Raw genomic sequence first — 22,743 nt, 5'->3', positions numbered from 1 at the left:
TGCCTGTTCACTTCAGCTAGCTCTGCTTTCATACCCTCATAATTGCCCTTATTTAAATTGAAAATACTAGTCTTGGATCCACTCTTCTCTCCCTCAAACTGAATGTAAAATTCAATCATATTATGATCACTCATATTATGGGTATCACTGGCAAGACCAGCATTTGTTGCCCATCCCTAATTGCTCTTGACAACTGAGTGACTTGCTAGGCCATTTCAGAGGGGAGTTAAGAGTCAACCACATTGCTGTGGGTCTGGAGTCACATATAGGCCAGCAGGCAGATTTCATTCCCTAAAGGACATTAGTGAACCAGATGGGTTTTTACAACAATCGATAGTTTCATGGCACCATGACTGAGACTAGCTTTCAATTCCAGATTTTTTTATTCATTAATTAAATTTAAAATCCACCAACTACCCTGGGAATTAGCCTGGGCCTCTGGATTACTAGTCCAGTGATATTACCATTACAGCACCATCTTCCTGTGCCGTCCCCAACTACTGCTACATTCCTTCTTACCCATGCTTGAATGGGCCCCTGTATCACGGTGCTGTGATCAGTTTGCTCATCCTCCCTGCAGTTCCTGCTCTCATCCACATAGGTTGCAAGAACCATGAACCTGTTGAACAAGTGCAAGGGCTGAGGCTCCTCCAGTACTATCTTCTGGAATCCTATACCTGCCTCACTCGTCGTCACACCTTCCTGTCCCTGACCATGGACCACATCTGTAGTACCTAACCTAAGGGTTGTGATTGCCTCCTGGAATAAAGTGTCCAGGGAACTTTCTCCCTCCCTGATGCATCGCAGAGTCCAAAGCTCAGACTCCAGCTCATCAAATTCCCGATTTAAGCACTTGAAGCAGGACTCTGCCGAGATGGGCTTTGTGCATTAGCAGAAGCCTCCTGTATTTATATTGCCCATCCTTAGTTGTGCTGAGAAGATGGTGGTGGGCTTTCTTCTTTGTAGCAGTTCAATACAACTGAGTAGCTTGCTGACCCACTTCAGAGGGCAGTTAAGAGTCAACCATATTGCTGTGGGACTAGTGTCACATCTGGACTCAGACTGTGGTCAGAACAGCAGGTTTTTATCCCTAAAGGACATTAGTGAATCAGTTGGGTCTTTATACTAATCTGACATCTTCATGATCATTTTTACTGATGTCAGCATTATTTCCAAATTTTTAAAAACTGAATCCAAATTCTCAAACTACTTTGGTGGGATTTGAACTCGTGTTCTCTGAACCATTAGTCCAGGCCTCTGAGTTGCTAGTCCAGTGATGCAACACTACCCTACCATACCTGCTATGCTCAGTGCGACAGGGAGCAGCATCTCAAGAACAATGAGCAGGGACTGGACAGAGTTCACAAAGCTCCAAATTGCAGGTTGTCTGATCTGCACGGCCTGAGGGTTGGATAAGACTGCAGCTCAGACTGGCCACAATGGTCGTAGGCAGCTACAAAACAGACACCAATACATAGGTTTACAGCATTACTACTGAGGGAAATCTGTAGAGGCTTTTTAACCTACCTGCTTAAAATATGCAGTATCGTTTGCCATAAGAGGCTGCTGTAGCCAACTCGAGCACAACATGGAAGGAGAGAGTTAGAGAAACACTAAGTAAAATGCAATGGGTATGGGGAAGGAGCCTGGAAATAGGATTAGAATAGTTAGCTGGAGCCTGTGTCAGCAAGGAGGCTAAGTTGAACAGTTCAGCTGAGTGTCTGGAGTAATTCTCAAGTTTGTTAGTTTGTGCAAGTTCTGCCATTGGCTCCTTGTGGCCCAGTGACAGTACTGAGCTATAGAGACCAGGAAGGTACCAGGTTCCATCTCTGGTCTGGTAAGTGCTCAATTAAGTACTGTTACCAGGGTGGAGACAGAGTGCTACAATAGCCTCCGTATACCTGGTCTCAGAGAGGAAAATTCTGCACTTCCTCGAGGCAGCAGCTCTCACTGGAATGAGCTCCAGGGGTGTCCTCTGGTACTTGTCCACTTGCCCATCCTTCACACGGTGGCCCAAGCCGCAGAGAGGCACCGTAGTCAAACCCAATCCTGTCCTCAGGTGGCACACTCTATCCCCAGCAGGACTCAGCAGGTAATGACCAGGATTGGGAGCCTGGCTTAATTTTATTTTTCTCTCCCTAGCCCATGAGCATTGAGGCTGCGTCTGGCACTGAACTAGGGACCGAATGGCCAAAATGACTATTTGCGAATGATTCAATTTTTTTTTTCTTGTCTATTTCAGAACTCATGGCAAAATTGGCAAAGCAAAAAGATGAGCACCCATCAGACCATTCCAACTCTGCAGATGAAGTGGAGCAAACAGAATAACTCTGTCCCTCTAACCCATGCAAAATATGTACCAAGCTTCAAATTAGTTTAGCAAAATAAACACATTTGTTTTAGAAATAGTTTTTTTGTGTGCTTTCCAGCAATTAGATATTCTTTAAATTAATGCACATCCACCCTGATGGACTAGAAGGTTGAGTAATGCTGCTAGAGGGACAAGCCTGGAGCTGTCAGCAATGTGAATTCTGGGCAGAGTTTTCACTTACAGACTTATTTGAGAGAAAGATACTCACAAGCAACACACACAGCAATGCGAAGGCTGCAGGAAACTTTGTGTTACAGTTGCTGAGTTCAGTCGCAGGGTGATGAGCCTCGCGGTCTTTTTAAAATGTTTATCCTACAGCTAAGAGGCCATTACATCAGATCTCCTCCATGACCTTCACACTTGATTTACAGTAACTTCTATCAGCTCAGCATTCCAGAGAGTGAGTCTTATAACAATACCTTCCATGCACAGAAATGGCAAATGTACAGTCACCAAATAGATAGGTGTAGCTATTGAAAGCTCAGCACAACACAAGACTATCTTAGCCGATGACAATCAGTACATTTAGAATTTAAACAGCAGCTAGACCAGGAGCTGGAAATTAAGAAAACTCTTTGCTGAGAGGGAAACTGATAACTAAGCTATAACTAAGCCAGTGGGAGCAGGAATTCAGATGATCGCACAAAAGGAACTGGAAATTTTTTACTTGGAAACTTCAGCTGGAATTTTACAACCCCCAAACGAGCTGGGTGGGGGTGGGGGTGGGGGGCCTGTTCCCGACCCCCTCCCACTGCAGTTTTACACAGGGAGGCGGCGGTGACAAACAGCCTGCTCGTCCCAGGCCAATCCAAGGCCCTTAAGTGGCCAATTAACTGGCACTTAAATGCCTCTTCCTGTCGCCACGGGTATTTTATCCTCAGCGGCTAGACGGCAAAGGCTTCAAGAACTCTGCCTGTTAAAACCAGGTGGCCTTCTTGCGGGCTGGGGGGTGGCCCTCCTGACCGGGCACCGCGTGCCCCATGGAGGGCCGCCCCCAAAGCCCCAACCGCTCCCAATGCATATTTCCCCCCAACTGACAACCCCCACCCCTATCTTCCCCAGAGCTCAGCCCTGAAAGCCTACCTTTTATCCAGGGCCATCCTTCCAGTTGCCTCTGATGGCTGGGTGTAGTCCCAGCGGTGGCCACCACTCCTGGTGGCGCTGCTGGGACTATGAGCTGCCAGCCTACTGATTGGTCAGCATCTCCATTAGGTGGGACTTCCTGTCTCGAGAAGGTGGAAGTCCTGCCCAAGACCAATTAAGGGCCTGGAGCAAAATATTCTGGTTTGGCTCCCCAGGCCCAGCGGAGGCGGGCTCACCACTGACTTTCTAGCCAGTGGGCGGGCCTCCCGCCCAACATAAAATTCTGGCCTTCCTTACAGGAAGTTAGGTAAAGATTAGCAGAACTAGAGTGCAAAAGTGATCGACAGGTGTTGAGGACTCAAAATTGAACTAGAGTGAGAAAGTTAGGTCCAAATGAATAGATAATGAAACGCTGGAATAATTCAGAATAGAAACAGAGCAGGATGGAATCCAGATTCAAAATCAAAATACTAAAATTAGAATATAAAATAAGGTGAGGGCGGGGAAACTAGGTAATTATAGACCAGTTAGCCTGACATCTGTTATTGGGAAGTACTAGAACTTATAGTTGAAGATAGTGACTGAACGCCTTGAAATATTTTAGCTGATCAGAGACAGCCAGCATGTAAAGGGCAGATCATGCTCAATGAGCCTGATTGAGGTAACTAAAGTAGAGGACAGGGGAATAAAAGAACAAAAAACAGCACAGGGACAGGCCATTCGGCCCTCCAAGTCTGCGCCGATCTTGATGCCTGTCTAAACTAAAACCTTCTGCACTTCCGGGGTCCGTATCCCTCTATTCCCATCCTATTCATGTATTTGTCAAGATGCCTCTTAAAAGTTGTTATCGTATCTTCTTCCACCACCTCCCCCGGCAGCAAGTTCCAGGCACTCACCACCCTCTTTGTAAGAACAAAACTTTTCTCGCACATCCCCTCTAAACTTTGCCCCTCTCACCTTAAACCTATGTCCCCTAATAACTGACTCTTCCACCCTGGGAAAAAGCTTCTGACTATCCACTCTGTCCATGCCGCTCATAACTTTGTAAACCTCTATCATGTCGCCCCTCCACCTCTGTCGTTCCAGTGAAAACAATCCGAGTTTATCCAACCTCTCCTCATAACTAATGCCCTCCAGACCAGGCAATATCCTGGTAAACCTCTTCTGTACCCTCTCCAAAGTCTCCACATCCTTCTGGTAGTGTGGCGACCAGAATTGTATGCAATATTCCAAGTGTGGCCTAACTAAGGTTCTGTACAGCTGCAGCATAACTTGCCAATTTTTATACTCTATGCCCCAACTGATGCCGTATGCCTTCTTGACTAGCTTATCCACCTGCGTTGTTTAAACTCAAGAAAACCTGTCTGGTTCATTTGCAATTACATTAGAGAAACAGGAGCAAGTGCTGACTGAGGTGGTAAGTTCAATCACTGTGTTTAATAGATAAATCCTGTTGTGGTCAAACCAGAGAAGGGGCGAAAGGGGAACCTGAGACCCCTCCTCATTTGGTCATAACAATGTACATAGATCATTTTTTTTCAAATGCCATGGATATGGACAGAAAATAGCTAAAAAGGCTAATGGGATGCTGGCTTTTATATCCAGAGGACTAGAATACAAGAGGGTAGAAGTCATGCTTCAGCTAAACAAAGCCCTGGTTAGACCACAGCTGGAGAACTTTAAGCAATTCTGGGCACTACACCTTAGGAAGGATATATTGGCCTTGGAGGGAGTGCAGTGTAGATTTACCAGCATTACATCTGGGCTCCAAGGGTTAAATTATGAGAGATTAAACAAACTAGGGTTGTATTCGCTAGAATTTAGAACGTTAAGGGGTGAATTGTTTGAAGTCTTCAAGATATTAAGGAAAACAGATAGGGTAGATAGATATTTCTGCTGGTTGGAGAGTCTAGGATAAGGGGGCATCGTCTAAAAATTAGAGCCAGACCCTTCAGGATTGAAATGAGGGAACACTTCTACACACAAAGGGTGGTAGAACTTTGGAACTCTCTTCCACATACAGCAATTAATGCTAAATCAATTGTAAATTTTAAATCTGATTGATTTTTGTCATCTGAATGTGCCAAGGGATATGGGGCAAAGGCATATACATGGAGTTAGGCTGCAGATCAGCTATGATCTCTGTGATTGGCAGAACAGGCTCAAGGAGTTAATAGTCCTAATCCTGTTCATGTGTTTCTGAATATATCCTGTCTCACTGGCAGTACAAACTCACCAGCTGTGGTATACAGTTGGGAGGGAGTAGCGCTGGGAGCCCTCAATATTGACTCCAGACCTCATGATGTTTCATGGCATCAGGTCAAACATGGACAAGGAAACCTCCTGCTGATTGCCACCTACTACCCTCCCTCAACTGATGAATCAGTACTCTTCCATGTTGAACATCACTTGAAAGAAGCACTGAGGGTAATAAGGGCACAGATTGTACTCTGGGTGGGGGACTTCAATGTCCTTCAAGAGTGTCTCAGTAGCACATCTATAGACTATGCTGAAGGACATATCTGACAGACTGGGCCTGTGGCTGGTGGTGAGAGAATCTTTTTTTTAGGCAGTCCCTCAGGAACGAGGATGACTTTCTTCCATTCCAGGGTTATGGGTCCTTAGGTGACTGAATAGTCCAATTCTGGATCCGCATGCTCTGTCACAGGTGGGGCAGGTGGTGTTTGGTGAGGCGAGAGAATGGGATGCTTGAAATTCCGAATGCTCCTTCTGCTGTATGCAATTGGTTGCTGCCTGGGCATGCCGACGTTTGAACTGGCCATGTTTCCGACACATACAGGAAGGCAGGTGCCTCTGCGGCCCTGTAGACCACGAGCTTGGTGCCAGGTCTGAGGTCTTTGTCATCAAAAACTCTTTTCCTCAGATGGCCAATGTCTGCGTTGGCACATTGGAGGCGATGCTGAGTTTCATTGTCGATATCTGCCCTTGCTGAGAGGAGGCTCCCAAGGTCTGAGAAGTGATCCACATTGTCCAGTGGTTCGCCATGAATCTTGATAGTGAACGAGTAAACACGTGGGAAAAAATTACTTGGACTTCATCCTCACCAATCTGCCTGTCGCAGATGCATCTGTTCATAACAGGTTGTTCGGAGTGACCACCGCATAAGAAACCAACCCTGGTTCAATGAGGAGTGTAGAAGAATGTGCCAGGAGCAGCTCCAGGCCTACCTAAAAACGAGGTGCCAGCCTGGTGGAACTTCAGGACAGGATTACATGCATGCTAAACAACGCAGGCAGCTTGATATAGACAGAGCTAAGTGATCGCACAACCAATGGATCAGATTGTGGTTTTATGAAAGGGAAATTATATCTGACAAATTTATTGGAGTTTTTTGAAGATGTAACTGGTAGGGTAGATAAAGGGGAACCAGTAGATGTAGTATACTTGGATTTCCAAAAGGCTTTCGATATGGTGTCACACTAAAGGTTAATGCACAAGATAAGAACTCATGGAATTGAGGCTAATATATTAGCATGGATAGAGGATTGGTTCACGGACAGGAAGCAAAGAGTAGAAATAAACGGGGCATTTTCAAGTTGGCGGCTGTAACTCGTGGAGCGCCGCAAGGATCAGTGCTGGGGCCTCAGTTATTTACAATCTATATTAATGTCTTAGACAAAGAGACAGAGAGTAATGTATCTAACTTTGCTGATGATACAAAGCTAAGTGGGAATGCAAGCTGTGAGGAGGGCACAGAGAGCCTCCAAAGAGATATAGACAGGTTAAACAAATGGGCAACAGGGTGGCAGATGGAGTATCATGCGGAGAAGTGTGAGGTTATTCACTTCAGTAATAAGTATAGAAAAGAAATAGAATTTTTTATTAAAGGGCTGGAACGTGTAAATGCTGATGCTCAGAGGGATTTGGATGTACTTGTACAATGAACACAGAAAGTGAGCATGCAGGTACAGCAAGCAATTAGGAAGGCAAATGGCATGTTGACCTTTATTGCAGAGATTGGAGTACAAGAATAAAGAGGCCTTGCTACAATTGTACAGGGGCTTTGGTGAGACCACACCTGGAGTATTGTGCGCAGTTTTGGTTTCCATATTTAAGAAGGATATACTTGTCTTGGAAGTGGTATCGTGCAGGTTCACTGGATTGGTTCCTGGGATGAGAGGCTTGTCCTATTGTTATGACCTCAGTGAGATGGTTAACATTAAAACATGAGCTTTGAACTCCCAGACCAATTTAAAGAATTACACTTTTTCACATTTTAAGACTTTTATTATAATAACTAAACTAAAAGAAATCTCCGTTAACTAAACAGTACTTTGTAAGTGGCTGATCCACCAAATTTTCTTTGCTTATTAAAACACTTGAAAGCCTCACACCACACTTATACATTACACATTCCTCTTTCATGGTGAAGTATTTGTGGTTAAAAGTCCCAAACTCCTCCCAGTTGCAATGGATTGGACTCCCAGACCTTTCTCAAAGTAAATACCCTCTTCGCTCACTTCTTCAAGCACTTTCGACCTGGGCATCTATGAATAAGGCGTGATCCTGTTGGTCTTTTTCTTCTCTGTAAACTTCAACTTTCCAAACAGGTTCAAGTCTTTGCAGCCTTTCACTGTGTCAGTCTTCTGACAGCAGGTGTTTTCTCTCTCTATCTCTCCTCCCTTGAGGCTGCCACCAATGGTTGTATCCCTTACAGCCTGCTCTGAGGCTGCCACCAATGGTTGTATCCCTTACAGCCTGCTCTGAGGCTGCCACCAATGGTTGTATCCCTTACAGCCTGCTCTGAGGTTGCCACCAATGGTTGTATCCCTTACAGTCTGCTCTGAGGTTGCCACCAATGGTTGTATCCCTTACAGCCTGCTCTGAGGCTGCCACCAATGGTTGTATCCCTTACAGCCTGCTCTGAGGCTGCCACCAATGGTTGTATCCCTTACAGCCTGCTCTGAGGTTGCCACCAATGGTTGTATTCCTTACAGTCTGCTCTGAGGTTGCCACCAATGGTTGTATCCCTTACAGCCTGCTCTGAGGTTGCCACCAATGGTTGTATCCCTTACAGCCTGCTCTGAGGTTGCCACCAATGGTTGTATCCCTTACAGCCTGCTCTGAGGTTGCCACCAATGGTTGTATCCCTTACAGCCTGCTCTGAGGTTGCCACCAATGGTTGTATCCCTTACAGCCTGCTCTGAGGTTGCCACCAATGGTTGTATCCCTTACAGCCTGCTCTGAGGTTGCCACCAATGGTTGTATCCCTTACAGTCTGCTCTGAGGTTGCCTCCAATGGTTGTATCCCTTACAGCCTGCTCTGAGGTTGCCACCACTGGTCTTCTTTTACAGCCTTTTGCCTTCAACAAATAAATCGGGTGATTTTATCTGGAATCAAAAGTCAATAGCCCATTGTCCATTTCCAATATGCAAAGTCCATAAGTCTGGCTATAGCAGAGTCACCTGAGCTTTCCATTGTTTCCAGCTGTTAAGCAGCTGCCAGGCACATTTACATCCTCAGAATCACTGACTCCTTGTTTATGATCTGAAAGTCTGGCAGGGTGAAACTCATTGTTCTTCAGATGTTATACATCTGCAGTCTCTGTTTTTCCTCCCAAAAATAGCCTTTGATCTGGAATCTTTGTTGTCCTGGTAACCAAGATTCCTGTTTTGTCATTAAGCCTGGTTGAAGTGAGGTCACCTGATTTCTTTAACTCCATCTTAAACTACATGCCTAGCACAATGGAAGATGTTTGTGGTTGTTGGAGGCCAATCATCTAAGGCCCCAGTACATAACTGCAGGAGTTTCTCAGAGTCGTGTCCTAGGCCCAACCATCTTGCTTCCAACATAAGGTTAGAAGTAGGATGTTTGTTAATGATTGCACAGTGTTCAACACCATTCACAACTCAGACAATGAAGCAGTCCATGCCCACTTGCAACAAGACCTGGACAACATTCAGGCTTGGGCTGATAAATGACAAGAAATATTCATGCCACACAAGCACCAGGCAATGACCATCTCCAACAAGAAAGAATCTAATCACCTTGCCTTGACATTAAACAGCATTACCATCACTGAATCCCCCACCATCAGCATCCTGGAGGTTACTGACCAGAAACTGAGGTGAACCAGCCATATAAATACTGTGGCTACAAGAGCAAGTCAGAGGCTGGGAATTCTGTGATGAGTGACTCACCTCCTGACTCCTCAAAGCCTGTCCACAATCTACAAGGCACAAGTCAGGAGTGTGACGGAATACTCTCCACTTGCCTGGATTCGTGCAGCTCCAACAACACTCAAAAAGCTCATCATCCAAGACAACCTAGATTGACACCCCATCACCTTAAATATTCACTCCCTCCACCAGGGGCACAGTGGCAGCAGTATGTACCATCTACAAGATGCAGTGCAGCAACTCACCAAGGCTCCTTTGACAGCACCTTCCAAACCCGTGACCTCTAACACCTAGAAGGACAAAGACATGGGAACACCACCACCTGCAAGTTCCCCTCCAAGTCAAACATCATCATGACTTGGAACTATATCTCTGTTCCTTCACTGTCGCTGGGTTAAATTCCTGTAACTCTCTCCCGAACAACACTGTGGGTGTCCTACATTACATGGACTGCAGCGGTTCAAGAAGGCAGCTCACCACCACCTTCTCAAGGGCAATTCGGGATGGGCAATAAATGCTGGCTAACCAGCGACGCCCACATGAACAAATAAAAAAAATGGCAGGAAATTCCTTGCTGAACTAAACCATTACTGACTTAAAAATAGGAGAAGTTTGCAAGGAAGTATTGATGACGAACCAGATGAGAATGATCATTTGTTCCAGTTATGTCTTTCCACACATATACCTTAAGTACCTATTCACAGGAATCGAGGAGTATCACCTGCATCGTTCTGCAGTGCGGAATCTGGAATATTTCCAGATTAGTTATAATCAAGAAAACCTCAGATTAAACAACAGACCTACTAAGATAAAATGTTTCCAGAAATGTAATTAGAATAATTTCCCATATACACGGAAGATTTCACTGAAAGCAGAACATTGTGACAAGAACCACAATTAACTGAGTGTTTAAGAGGTGTGTTTAATGTATCTTTATTGTTTCCAGGAAAGCCGATACTCTGATCATGTGAGATGCTTCAAAGTTCAGCCCTAAAGGAAATTCTCATTGGTTGAGTGAAACCATGGTAAGTGAGACCATCAGACTAGAGGAAGGTTTGTAGTGGAGTTCCCCAGGAGTCAGTGTTGGGATCTTTTCTCTTCTTGATATATATTAATGACACAGACTGTGCTGTACAGGGCTCAATTTCAAAATTTGCAAATGATACAAAACTTGGAAGCATTGTGAACTATGAAGAGGATAGTGTAGAACTTCAAAAGGACATAGACAAGTTGGAGGAATGGGCAGACAGGTGGCAGATGAAGTTCAATGTGGAGAAATGTGAAGTGATTCATTTTGTTAGGAAGAATATGATTTAGAGATACAGCACTGAAACAGGCCCTTCGGCCCACCGAGTCTGTGCCGACCATTAACCACCCATTTCTACTAATCCCATATTCCTACCACATCCTCACCTGTCCCTATATTCCCCTACCACCTACCTATACTAGGGGCAATTTATAATGGCCAATTTACCTATCAACCTGCAAGTCTTTTGGCTGTGGGAGGAAACCGGAGCACCCGGAGGAAACCCACGCAGACGCAGGGAGAACTTGCAAACTCCACACAGGCAATACCCAGAATTGAACCCGGGTCGCTGGAGCTGTGAGGCTGTGGTGCTAACCACTGCGCCACTGTGCCGCCCAATGGAGAGACAATATAGAATAGAGGGTACAATTCTAAAGAGGGTGCAGGAGCAGAGGGATCTGGGTGTATCTGTGCATAAATCATTGAAGGTGGCAGGACAGGTTGAGAGAGCGGTTAATAAAACATACAGTATCCTGGGCTTTATTAATAGGGGCATAGAGTACAAGAGCAAGGAAGTTATGTTGAACTTTTATAAAACAATAGTTTGGGCTCTACTAGAGTATTGAGTTCAGTTCTGGGCACTGCACTTTTGGAAAGGCATTGCAGAGAATGCAGAAAAGGTTCACAAGAATGATTCCAGGGATGAGGAACTTCATTTACAAGGATAGATTGGAGAAGTTGGGATTGTTTTCCTTGGAGAAGAGAAGGCTGAGAGGAGATTTGATAGAGGTATTCAAAATCAAGAGGAGTCTGGACAGTGTAGATAGGGAAAAGCTGTTCCCACTAGTGAAAGGTTCAAGAACAAGATGGCACAGATTTAAGTTAATTGGCAAAGAAAACAACGGCGATATGAGGAAAAACATTTTCACGCAGCGAGTGGTTAGGATCTGGAATGTGCTGCCTGAGAGTGTGGTGGAGACAGGTTAAATCGAGGCTTTCAAAAGGGAATGAGATAGTTATCTGAAAAGGAAGAACAAAGTGTCTCCTGACAATGCAGAGCACGCACAGAGCGATCGCAAACATCATCAGAGCCAGCTTGGCATTCTGAATGCACGTGTATGACATCACCAAGCAATGGCTTCCTCAATCCTCAATGGCCATGTCCATTCAACCGAACAGTACCCCGCTCCCTCCCAGCATCCTTGCTTCAATCACCACTTCACCCTGCTCGATCCCCAGCACAGTGCCTTCCCTCAGCCTCTGGCTCCCCCCCACCCCCTCCCCTCAGTAACTGGCTCCCCCCCACCCCCCTCCCCTCAGTAACTGGCTCCCCCCCACCCCCCTCCCCTCAGCCTCTGGCTCCCCCCACCCCCTCCCCTCAGTAACTGGCTCCCCCCCACCCCCCTCCCCTCAGCCACTGGCTCCCCCCCACCCCCTCCCCTCAGTAACTGGCTCCCCCCCACCCCCCTCCCCTCAGCCACTGGCTCCCCCCCACCCCCTCCCCTCAGTAACTGGCTCCCCCCCACCCCCCTCCCCTCAGCCTCTGGCTCCCCCCACCCCCTCCCCTCAGTAACTGGCTCCCCCCCACCCCCCTCCCCTCAGCCACTGGCTCCCCCCCACCCCCTCCCCTCAGTAACTGGCTCCCCCCCACCGCCTCCCCTCAGCCACTGGCTCCCCCCCACCCCCCTCCCCTCAGCCACTGGCTCCCCCCCACCCCCTCCCCTCAGTAACTGGCTCCCCCCCACCGCCTCCCCTCAGCCACTGGCTCCCCCCCACCCCCCTCCCCTCAGCCACTGGCTCCCCCCCACCCCCTCCCCTCAGCGACTTGCTCTCGCCCCACTGGCTGCTCTACCTCTCAGCCACTCGCTCCAGGCCTCGACGCTTTCTCCCCACCCTGCTCCCCACCAGCCATGTCCCCCATCAGCCGCTCGCTCCAGACCTCGCACTGCTCCCCTCCTCCTCCCCGGGCCGATTATTCCCCACTCCTCACTTCCCTCCCACCCTCCACCGCGCTCTCCAGCTGCTCACTCCCCAAATCCCCCCCCCACCTCCTGCCACTAGCTCCAGGCCATGCCGCTTCCCTCCTCTCGGCCACTCGCTCCTATGTCGCCCTTTCACCCCTAACAGCCCACCTTCCTTCTTTGGGTGACAATCGAACGTGGGAGAGAGTGGCCGAGAGGAGGGAAGCGGTGCGGCCTGGAGTTAGCATCTGGAGGTGGGGGAGCGGGGAATGAGCGAGCAGCCGGAGAGTGTGTGGGGGAGGGGGGGAAACGTGGAGCAGGGTACGATCGGCCGAGGGGAGGGGGGAGCAGTGGCAAGTTCTGGAGCATGCAGCTGAGGTGGGGCGGGGAGGGGGGGCGACTCGGGGAGCGAGTGGCCAATGGTGGGGGGGGGAGCGCCGAGGCTGAAGCGAGTGGCTAAGGGAAGGCAGCGGGAGCGAGCAGTGAGAAGACAGGCACAGGAGGGAGCAGCAAAGAAAAGCGCAGTGACGTGAGGGAGCAGGGGATTGTGTGGTGGGGGGGGGGAATGGAGGCGGAGATTGACGGGATTTTTGGGTTGAATTTGTTTTTTGTGATAAATTGAGTGGCGCCATCTTTATTACTGGCAGCCACCTGAGACATCGCAGACAGTGATGTTTCAGTGCGTGAGGCTGCATTTGCACATGTTCTAGTACTGCGCCACCTATTGGTTGTGTTGTCAGCAAACTCAGCCAAGGAAGAATGTGCAGGGTTACAGGGAGAAGGCGGGGAATGGCACTTGGTGAATTGCTCATTCCGAGAACCAGTGCGAACATAATGAGCCAAATGACCTCCTTCTGTGCTGTAATAGTTCTATGGTCCTGTGAATAGTGAATGTGCACCCTGAAAGGGAGATGCTCCTTTAAGAGCAAAGCTTTTGAAACGACTGCAGCACAGCTGATGTGTGTAGTTGGGACTGGCCTTCAGTAACAACCTGCCAGCATAAGGTAATGAACCAGATTGCAGGTCAGGATAACAGTTCCTGTTCTCATTCTAACCAGCACATTCTCAATGTAATTCCTCACACCAGAGATGTGTGAATACATTAGTGAGACAATTCAGCTAAATTAATTTGTGTGGAGTTCCAAAATGAACACTGGACATAATATTTTTATGAGGCACAGTTCAGTAACTGTGAAGTCTGTTCAGGAAAACAGAGTCGCCAAGAAAGGCATCATGGGCAAAGGCGAAATCAAAGCTCAGTGTGAAAGCAGATGGCAGCTGGGAACTGGAGCCCCCTCTGGTGGCCCACTTGAGACTGCAGCTTGAAAACCCTCGAACTGTATCGTTAATATTCTCAATTGCTGTAAATGTAAAACTGTAATTGACATGACAATTGGGAAACAGAAGGGTTGGGAAGAAACTCATGACAGTATTGAAGGAAACTGATCTCCCTTGCAATGTTTGTATTTTTTGGTGCTGTTTGGAAACTGTTTGGCAATATAATTTTTACAGATTTTTATGAATAAAGTATATTTTGGAAATAAAAAAAAATAAAAATAAAATAAAAAAACTTGAGACTGCAGTTTCTAGTTCTGCTCAACTTTTTTTTTATTCATTCATGGGATTTGGGCATCATTGGGTTTGCCAGCATTTATTGCCCACCCCTAATTGCCCTTGAGAAGGTGGTGGTGAGCTGCCTTCTTGAACTCCTGCAGTCCATGTGAGGTAGGTACACCCACAGTGCTGTTAGGAAGGGAGTTCCAGGATTTTGACCCAGCGACAGTGAAGGAACGGCGATATCGTTCCAAGTCAGGATGGTGTGTGACTTGGAGGGGAACTTGCAGGTGGTGATGGTCCCATGCATCTGCTGCTCTTGTCCTTCTAGTTGGTAGAGGTTGCGGGTTTGGAAGGTGCTGTCTCAGGAGCCTTGGTGCATTGCATGTTGCAGATGGTACACACTGCTGCCACTGTGCGTCGGTGGTGGAGGGAGTGAATGTTTGTAGATGGGGTGCCAATCAAGCTTTGTTCTGGATGGTGTCGAGCTTCTTGAGTGTTGTTGGAGCTGCACCCATCCAGGCAAGTGGAGAGTATTCCGTCACACTCCTGACTTGTGCCTTGTAGATGGTGGACAGGCATTGGGGAGTCAGGAGGTGAGTTACTCGCCTCAGGATTCCTAGCCTCTGACCTGCTCTTGTAGCCACAGTATTTATATGGCTATTCCAGTTCAGTTTCTGGTCAATGGTAGCCCCTAGGATGTTGATAGTGGGGGATTCAGCGATGGTAATGCCATTGAATGTCAAGGGGAGATGGTTATATTCTCTCTTGTTGGAGATGGTCATTGCCTGGCACTTGTGTGACGCGAATGTTACTTGCCACTTATCAGCCCAAGCCTGGATGTTGTCCAGGTCTTGCTGCATTTCTACACGGACTGCTTCAGTATCTGAGGAGTTGCGAATGGTGCTGAACATTGTGCAATTAGCAGCAAACATCCCCACTTCTGACCTTATGATTGAAGAAAGGTCATTGATGAAGCAGCTGAAGATGGTTGGGCCGAGGACACTACCCTGAGGAACTCCTGCAGTGATGTCCTGGAGCTCAGATGATTGACCTCCACCAAACACAACCATCTTCCTTTGCGCTGGGTATGACTCCAGCCACTGGAGGGTTTTCCCCCTGATTCCCATTGACCTCAGTTTTGCTAGGGCTCCTTGATGCCATACTCGGTCAAATGCTGCCTTGATGTGAAGGGCAGTCACTCGCACCTCACCTCTTGAGTTCAGCTCTTTTGTCCATGTTTGAACCAAGGCTGTAATGAGGTCAGGTGCTGAGTGGCCCTGGCGGAACCCAAAGCCCTGGCGGAACCCAAACTGAGCGTCACTGAGCAGGTTATTGCTAAGCAAGTGCTGCTTGATGGCACTGTTGATGACACCTTCCATCACTTTACTGATGATTGAGAGTAGGCTGTTGGGGATGTAATTGGCCGGGTTGGACTTGTCCTTTTTGTGTCCAGGACATACCTGGGCAATTTTTCACATTGCCGGGTAGATGCCAGTGTTGCAGCTATACTGGAACAGCTTGGCTAGGGGTGCAGAAAGTTCTGGAGCACAAGTGTTCAGCACTATTGCCAGAAAATTGTCAGGACCTATAGCCTTTGCAGCATCCAGTGTCTTCAGTCATTTTTTGATATCATGCGGAGTGAATCGAATTGGCTGAAGTCTGGCATCTGTAATGCTGGGGACTTCAGGAGGGGGCTGAGATGGATCATCAACTCGGCACTTCTGGCTGAAGATTGTTGCAAATGCTTCTGCCTTATCTTTCGCACTAATGTGCTGGGCTCCCCATCATTGAGGATGGGGATATTTGTGGAGCCACCTCCTCCAGTTAGTTGTTTAATTGTCCACCACCATTCACGACTGGATGTGGCAGGACTGCAGAGCTTAGATCTGATCCATTGGTTATGGGATCGCTTAGCTCTGTCTATCGCATGCTGCTTATGCAGTTTGGCATGCAAGTAGTCCTGGGTTGTAGCTTCACCAGGTTGACACCTCATTTTGAGGTATGCTTGGTGCTGCTCCTGGCATGCTCTCCTGCACTCTTCATTGAACCAGGGTTGGACTCCTGGCTTAATGGTAATGGTAGAGTGGGGGATATACCGGGCCATGAGGTTACAGATTGTGGTTGAGTACAATTCTGCTGCTGCTGAAGGCCCACAGCGCATCATGGATGCCCAGCTTTGCATTGCTAGATCTGTTCGAAATCTATCCCATTTAGCACGGTGATAGTGCCACACAACATGATGGACGGTATCCTCAATGTGAAGGTGGGGGACTTTGTCTCCACAAGGACTGTGCGGTGGTCACTCCTACCAATACAGTCATGGACAGAAGCATCTGCGGCAGGCATATTGGTGAGGACAAGGGCAAGTATGTTTTTCCCTCGTGTTGGTTCCCCCACCACCTGCCGCAACCCAGTCTAGCAGCTATGTCCTTCAGTACTCGGCCAGCTTGGTCAATAGTGGTGCTACCGAGCCACTCTTGGTAATGGACATTGAAGTCCCCCACCCAGAGTACATTTTGTGCCCTTGCCACCCTCAGTGCTTCCTCCAATTGTATTTCAACATGGAGGAGTACTGACTCATCAGCTGAGGGAGGGCTGTAGGTGGTAATCAGTAGGAGTTTACCTTGCCCATGTTTGATTTGATGCCATGAGACTTCATGGGGTCCGGAGTCGATGTTGAGGACTCCCAGGGCAACTCCCTGCTGACTGTAAACCACTGTGCTGCCACCTCTGCTGGGTCTGTCCTGCCAGTGGGACAGGACATACCCAGGGATAGGGATTGCAGTGTCTGGGACATTGTCTGTCAGGTATGATTCCGTGAGTATGACTATGTCAGGCTGTTGCTTGACTAGTCTGTGGGACAGCTCTCCCAACTTTGGCACAAGCTCCCAGATGTTGGTAAGGAGGACTTTGCAGGATTGACAGGGCTGGGTTTGCCATTGTCGTTTCCGGTGCCTAGGTCGATGCCGGGTCGTCCGTCCGGTTTCATTCCTTTTTATAGACTTTGTAGCGGTTAGGTACAACTGAGTGGCTTGCTCGGCCATTTCAGAGGCCATGTAAGAGTTAACCACATTGCTGTGGGTCTGGAGTCACATGTAGGCCAGACCAGGTAAGGATGGCAGATTTCCTTCCCGAAAGGACATTAGTGAACCAGATGGGTTTTTACAACAATCGACAATGGTTTCATGGCCATCATTAGACTAGCTTTTAATTTGAGATTTATTAATTAAATTCAAATTCCACCTTCTGCTGTAGTGGGATTCGAACTTATGTCTCCAGAGAAATACCCTGGGTTACTAGTCCAGTGATAATACCACTACGCCACCACCGCCCCTCAACTGATGGATCCGAACTGAAGTTCCAGGAAAGATGTGCATTTGTGCAGAGGCTTTCACACCTCAGGATATCCCAAAGCACTTTATAGCTAATGAAGTACTTTTCAAATGGAGTCACTGTTGTAATGTAGGAAACAGGGCAGGCAATTTGGTGCACAGCAAGCTCCCACAAACAGAAATGTGATAATGACCAAATAATCTGTTTTAGATAAAAGCAAAATACTGCGGATGCTGGAAATCTGAAACAAAAACAAGAAATGCTGGATTCACTCAGCAGGTCTGGCAGCATCTGTGGAAAGAGAAGCAGAGTTAACGTTTCGGGTCAGTGACCCTTCTTCGGAACTGACAAATATTAGAAAAGTCACAGATTATAAACAAGTGAGGTGGGGGTGGGGCCAGAGATAACAAAGGAGAAGGTGCAGATTGGACCAGGCCACATAGCTGACCAAAAGGTCACGGAGCAAAGGCAAACAATATGTTAATGGTGTGTTGAAAGACAAAGCATTAGTACAGATTAGGTGTGAATACACTGAATATTGAACAGCAGCAAGTGCAAACCTGAAGAAAAACAACCTGAAAAAAACAGTGGGTATGCAAACTGAACAAACTAAGATGAAATGAAATAAATGCAAACAAAATTGTAAAAAATGTAAGAAGGAATGTAAAAAAAGGAAGAAAAAATAACTAAAAATGAAAGTAAAATGGGGGGGCTGTCATGCTCTGAAATTATTGAACTCAATGTTCAGTCCGGCAGGCTGTAGTGTGCCTAATCGGTAGATGAGATGCTGTTCCTCAAGCTTGCGTTGATGTTCACTGGAACACTGCAGCAATCCCAGGACAGAGATGTGAGCATGAGAGCAAGGGGGAGTGTTGAAATGGCAAGCAACCGGAAGCTCAGGGTCCTGCTTGCGGACTGAGCGGAGATGTTCCGCAAAGCGGTCACCCAGTCTGTGCTTGGTCTCCACAATGTAGAGGAGACCACACTGTGAGCAGCGAATACAGTATACTACATTGAAAGAAGTACAAGTAAATCGCTGCTTCACCTGAAAGGAGTGTTTGGGGCCTGGGATAGTGAGGAGAGAGGAGGTAAATGGGCAGGTATTACACCTCCTGCGATTGCAGGGGAAGGTGCCCTGGGACGGGGACGAGGTGGTGGGGGTAATGGAGGAGTGGACCAGGGTGTCGCGGAGGGAACGATCCCTTCGGAATGCTGACAGGGGAAGGGAGGGGAAGATGCGACTGGTAGTGGCATCACGCTGGAGGTGGCAAAAATGGCGGAGGATGATCCTTTGGATATGGAGGCTGGTGGGATGAAAAGTGAGGACAAGGGGAACCCTGTCACGGTTCTGGGAGGGAGGGGAAGGGGTGAGGGTAGAGGTGCGGGGAATGGGTCGGACACGGTTGAGGGCCCTGTCAACCACAGTGGGGGGAAATCCTCGGTTGAGGAAAAAGGAGGTCATATCAGAAGCACCGTCATGGAAGGTGGCATCATCAGAGCAGATGCGTCGGAGACGGAGAAACTGGGAGAATGGAATGGAGTCCTTACAGGAGGTAGGGTGTGAAGAAGTGTAGTCGAGGTAGCTGTGGGAGTCAGTGGGCTTATAATGGATATTGGTAGACAACCTATCCCCAGAGATGGAGACAGAGAAGTCGAGGAAGGGAAGGGAAGTGTCAGAGATGGACCATGTAAAGGTGAGAGAAGGGTGGAAATTGGAAGCAAAGTTGATAAAGTTTTCTAGTTCGGGGCGGGAGCAGGAAACGGCACCGATACAGTCATCAATGTACCGGAAAAAGAGTTGGGGGAGGGGGCCTGAGTAGGACTGGAACAAAGAATGCTCGACATATCCCACAAAAAGACAGGCATAACTAGGACCCATGCGGGTACCCATAGCGACACCTTTTACTTGAAGGAAGTGCATGGAGTTGAAGGAGAAGTTGTTCAATGTGAGAACAAGTTCAGCCAGGCGGAGGAGGGTGTTGGTGGATGGGGACTGGTTGGGCCTCTGTTCCAGGAAGAAGCGGAGAGCCCTCAAACCATCCTGGTGGGGGATGGAGGTGTAGAGCGATTGGACGTCCATAGTGAAGAGGAGGCGGTTGGGACCAGGAAACTGGAAATTGTCAAAATGACGTAGGGCGTCAGAAGAGTCACGGATGTAGGTGGGAAGAGACTGGACCAGCGGAGAAAAGATAGAGTCTAGATAGGAAGAAATAAGTTCAGTGGGGCAGGAGCAGGCTGACACAATGGGTCTGCCGGGACAGTCCCGTTTGTGGATTTTGGGAAGGAGGTAGAAGCGGGCTGTCCGGGGTTGTGGGCCTATGAGGTTGGAAGCCGTATAGGGAAGATCTCCAGAGGAGATGAGGTCAGTGACAGTCCTTTGGACGGTGGCTTGATGTTCGGTGGTGGGGTCATGGTCCAGAGGGAGGTAGGAAGAAGTGTCTGTGAGTTGGCGTTGAGCTTCTGCAAGGTAGAGGTCGGTACGCCATACAACAACAGCACCACCCTTGTCTGCAGGTTTGATGACCATGTCGGGGTTAGACATGAGAGAACGGAGTGCCTCAAGTTCAGAGGGGGACAGGTTAGAGTGAGTGAGGGGGCCAGAGAAATTGAGACGACCAATGTCTCGCCGACAGTTTTCAATGAAGAGATCAAGAGCGGGTAAGAGGCCAGGGGGAGGGGTCCAGGTAGAGGGAGAATGCTGGAGGCGGGTGAATGGGTCTGCTGGTCGGGGGGAGGACTCCTGGTCGAAGAAGTGAGCCCGGAGGCGGAGGCGATGGAAGAAGAGCTCAACGTCATGCCGAGCGCGAAATTCATTGAGGTGGGGGCGTAAGGGGATAAAACTGAGACCTTTGCTGAGTACAGAACGCTCAGCATCAGAGAGGGGGAGGTCAGAGGGTATAGTGAATACACAGCAAGGGGCCACATCACCCATCAGAATCCCCAGCAGTCCTACCTCCAGCAGGTTTCCTTTCCTAAAGGATATTAATGAACCAGATCAGTGTTTACGACAATCCACCAGTTTCACAGTCACTTTTACTGATACCAGCTCTTTATCCCCAGGTGGGATTTGAAGTCACATTCTTTAGATTACAGTAACAACCCTTAATCTACCTTCCCCACAACTGCACAAGTTCAAAGGTTATGGCTGACTCATACACTGCAGCAAGCAGCCACTGTGAAACCCCTTGTCCCAGCCCGGGACGGGACCTCCAGCAAGTGGAGTAAGGAAAGTGTGTGGCATGTCCATGGGGTGCCAGAAGACTTGTTTGAATCTGGATCCACCCAAAAAGACATCAAAATAAAGATTGGGCCAGCACTCAGCCAAGAGTGAACGAGAATCCCAAATATAAAACCATCAGTGCGCTGGTTCCAGTGAGAGACAGATGCCAGGGACAGGAAAACACTGTCAAGACATTGGGCCTGGATAGGTAGAGGACACTTTCACCAGCCTAATCTGCCAAGGCATATCCCTATATTGGACAGCTCTTGGCTGCCAGAACATTTGCCTCAGAAGATGAGTTCAGATATTCGTCCAAGCTGGAGATGATGTGCTGCATCTCGGGAAACTGTGGGGTGAGAAGAGAACTCATCACCCAAACACCAGACAAGATAAGACACCAGTCAGTGTACAGATATCTCCCTGAGAGAGAGGGACCGAGAGACACCGGTCTCTCAGGGCTACTCAGCTCCTGACCTCATTACACCCTTGGTTCAAACATGGACAAAAGAGCTGAACTTAAGAGGTGAGGTGAGAGTGACTGCCCTTGACATCAAGGCAGCATTTGACCGAGTATGGCATCAAGGAGCCCTAGCAAAACTGAGGTCAATGGGAATCAGGGGGAAAACCCTCCGCTGGCTGGAGTCATACCTAGCACAAAGGAAGATGATTGTTGTTGTTGGAGGTCAATCATCTGAACTCCAGGACATCACTGCAGGAATTCCTCAGGGTAGTGTCCTAGGCCCAACTATCTTCAGCTGCTTCATCAAAGACCTTTCTTCAATCATAAGGTCAGAAGTGGGGATGTTCACTGATGATTGCACAATGTTCAGCACCATTCGTGACTCCTCAGATACTGAAGCAGTCCGTGTAGAAATGCAGCAAGACTTGGACAATATCCAAGCTTGGGCTGATAAGTGGCAAGTAACATTCGCGCCACACAAGTGCCAGGCAATGACCATCTCCAACAAGAGAGAATCTAACCATCTCCCCTTGACATTCAACGGCATTACCATCGCTGAATCCCCCACCATCAACATCCTAGGGGTTACCATTGACCAGAAACTGAACTGGAGTAGCCATGTAAATACCATGGCGACAAGAGCAGGTCAGAGACTAGGAATCCTGCGGTGAGTAACTCACCTCCTGACTCCCCAAAGCCTGTCCACTATCTACAAGGCACAAGTCAGGAGTGTGATGGAATATTCTCCACTTGCCTGGATGGGTGCAGCTCCAACAACACTCAAGAAGCTCGACACCATCCAGGACAAAGCAGCCCACTTGATTGGCACCCCATCCACAAACATTCACTCCCTCCACCACCGACGCACAGTGGCAGCAGTGTGTACCATCTGCAAGATGCACTGCAGCAATGCACCAAGGCTCCTTGGACAGCACCTTCCAAACCCACAACCTCTACCAACTAGAAGGGCAGCAAATGCATAGAAACACAACCACCTGCACGTCCCCTCCAAGTCACACACCATCCTGACTTGGAACTATATCGCTGTTCCTTCACTGTCGCTGGGTCGAAATCCTGGAACTCCCTTCCTAACAGCACTGTGGGTGTACCTACCCCACATGGACTGCAGCGGTTCAAGAAGGCAGCTCACCACCACCTTCTCAAAGGCAATAATTGCTAGCTTAGCCAGGGATGCCCACATCCCATGAACGAATAAAAAAAATCTTTCCCTTTCACCATTGACATAAGAACATATGATATCAGACAAAAATAGGCAATACGGCCCCTCGAGCCTGCTGTGCCATTCAACAAGATCATGGTGAACTTCTACATCAACCCCACTTTCCCAGTCTGAACTCCATGTCCCTTGAT

The 22,743-nt window shown here is 48.2% G+C and overlaps 2 protein-coding genes across 2 annotated transcripts in view; one reads left to right on the top strand and one right to left on the bottom strand.

The window, feature by feature from the left end:
* Positions 1 to 2,406, top strand: part of rnf113a (ring finger protein 113A) — a 36,987-nt gene extending 34,581 nt beyond the window's left edge. The window contains exon 10 of the mRNA XM_068013108.1: positions 2,243 to 2,406. Coding sequence (XP_067869209.1) covers positions 2,243 to 2,328 — 86 coding nt within the window. The 3' untranslated portion in view covers positions 2,329 to 2,406. The remainder of the gene's footprint in view (positions 1 to 2,242) is intronic.
* A 1,173-nt stretch (positions 2,407 to 3,579) lies between these two features.
* LOC137347982 (fap1 adhesin-like) overlaps positions 3,580 to 22,743 on the bottom strand; it is a 54,333-nt gene continuing 35,169 nt past the window's right edge. Inside the window, exons 9-13 of the mRNA XM_068013053.1 lie at positions 21,199 to 21,258; positions 8,651 to 8,778; positions 6,688 to 6,784; positions 6,253 to 6,464; positions 3,580 to 3,742 (exon numbers count right to left, since the gene is read on the bottom strand). Of these exons, the coding sequence (XP_067869154.1) occupies positions 3,580 to 3,742; positions 6,253 to 6,464; positions 6,688 to 6,784; positions 8,651 to 8,778; positions 21,199 to 21,258 (660 nt within the window). The remainder of the gene's footprint in view (positions 3,743 to 6,252; positions 6,465 to 6,687; positions 6,785 to 8,650; positions 8,779 to 21,198; positions 21,259 to 22,743) is intronic.

The sequence above is a fragment of the Heterodontus francisci genome, chromosome 33 (assembly GCF_036365525.1).
Source record: "Heterodontus francisci isolate sHetFra1 chromosome 33, sHetFra1.hap1, whole genome shotgun sequence".
NCBI classification, from domain to species: Eukaryota; Metazoa; Chordata; class Chondrichthyes; order Heterodontiformes; family Heterodontidae; genus Heterodontus; species Heterodontus francisci.
This window is presented reverse-complemented; position numbering and strand designations above follow the sequence as displayed.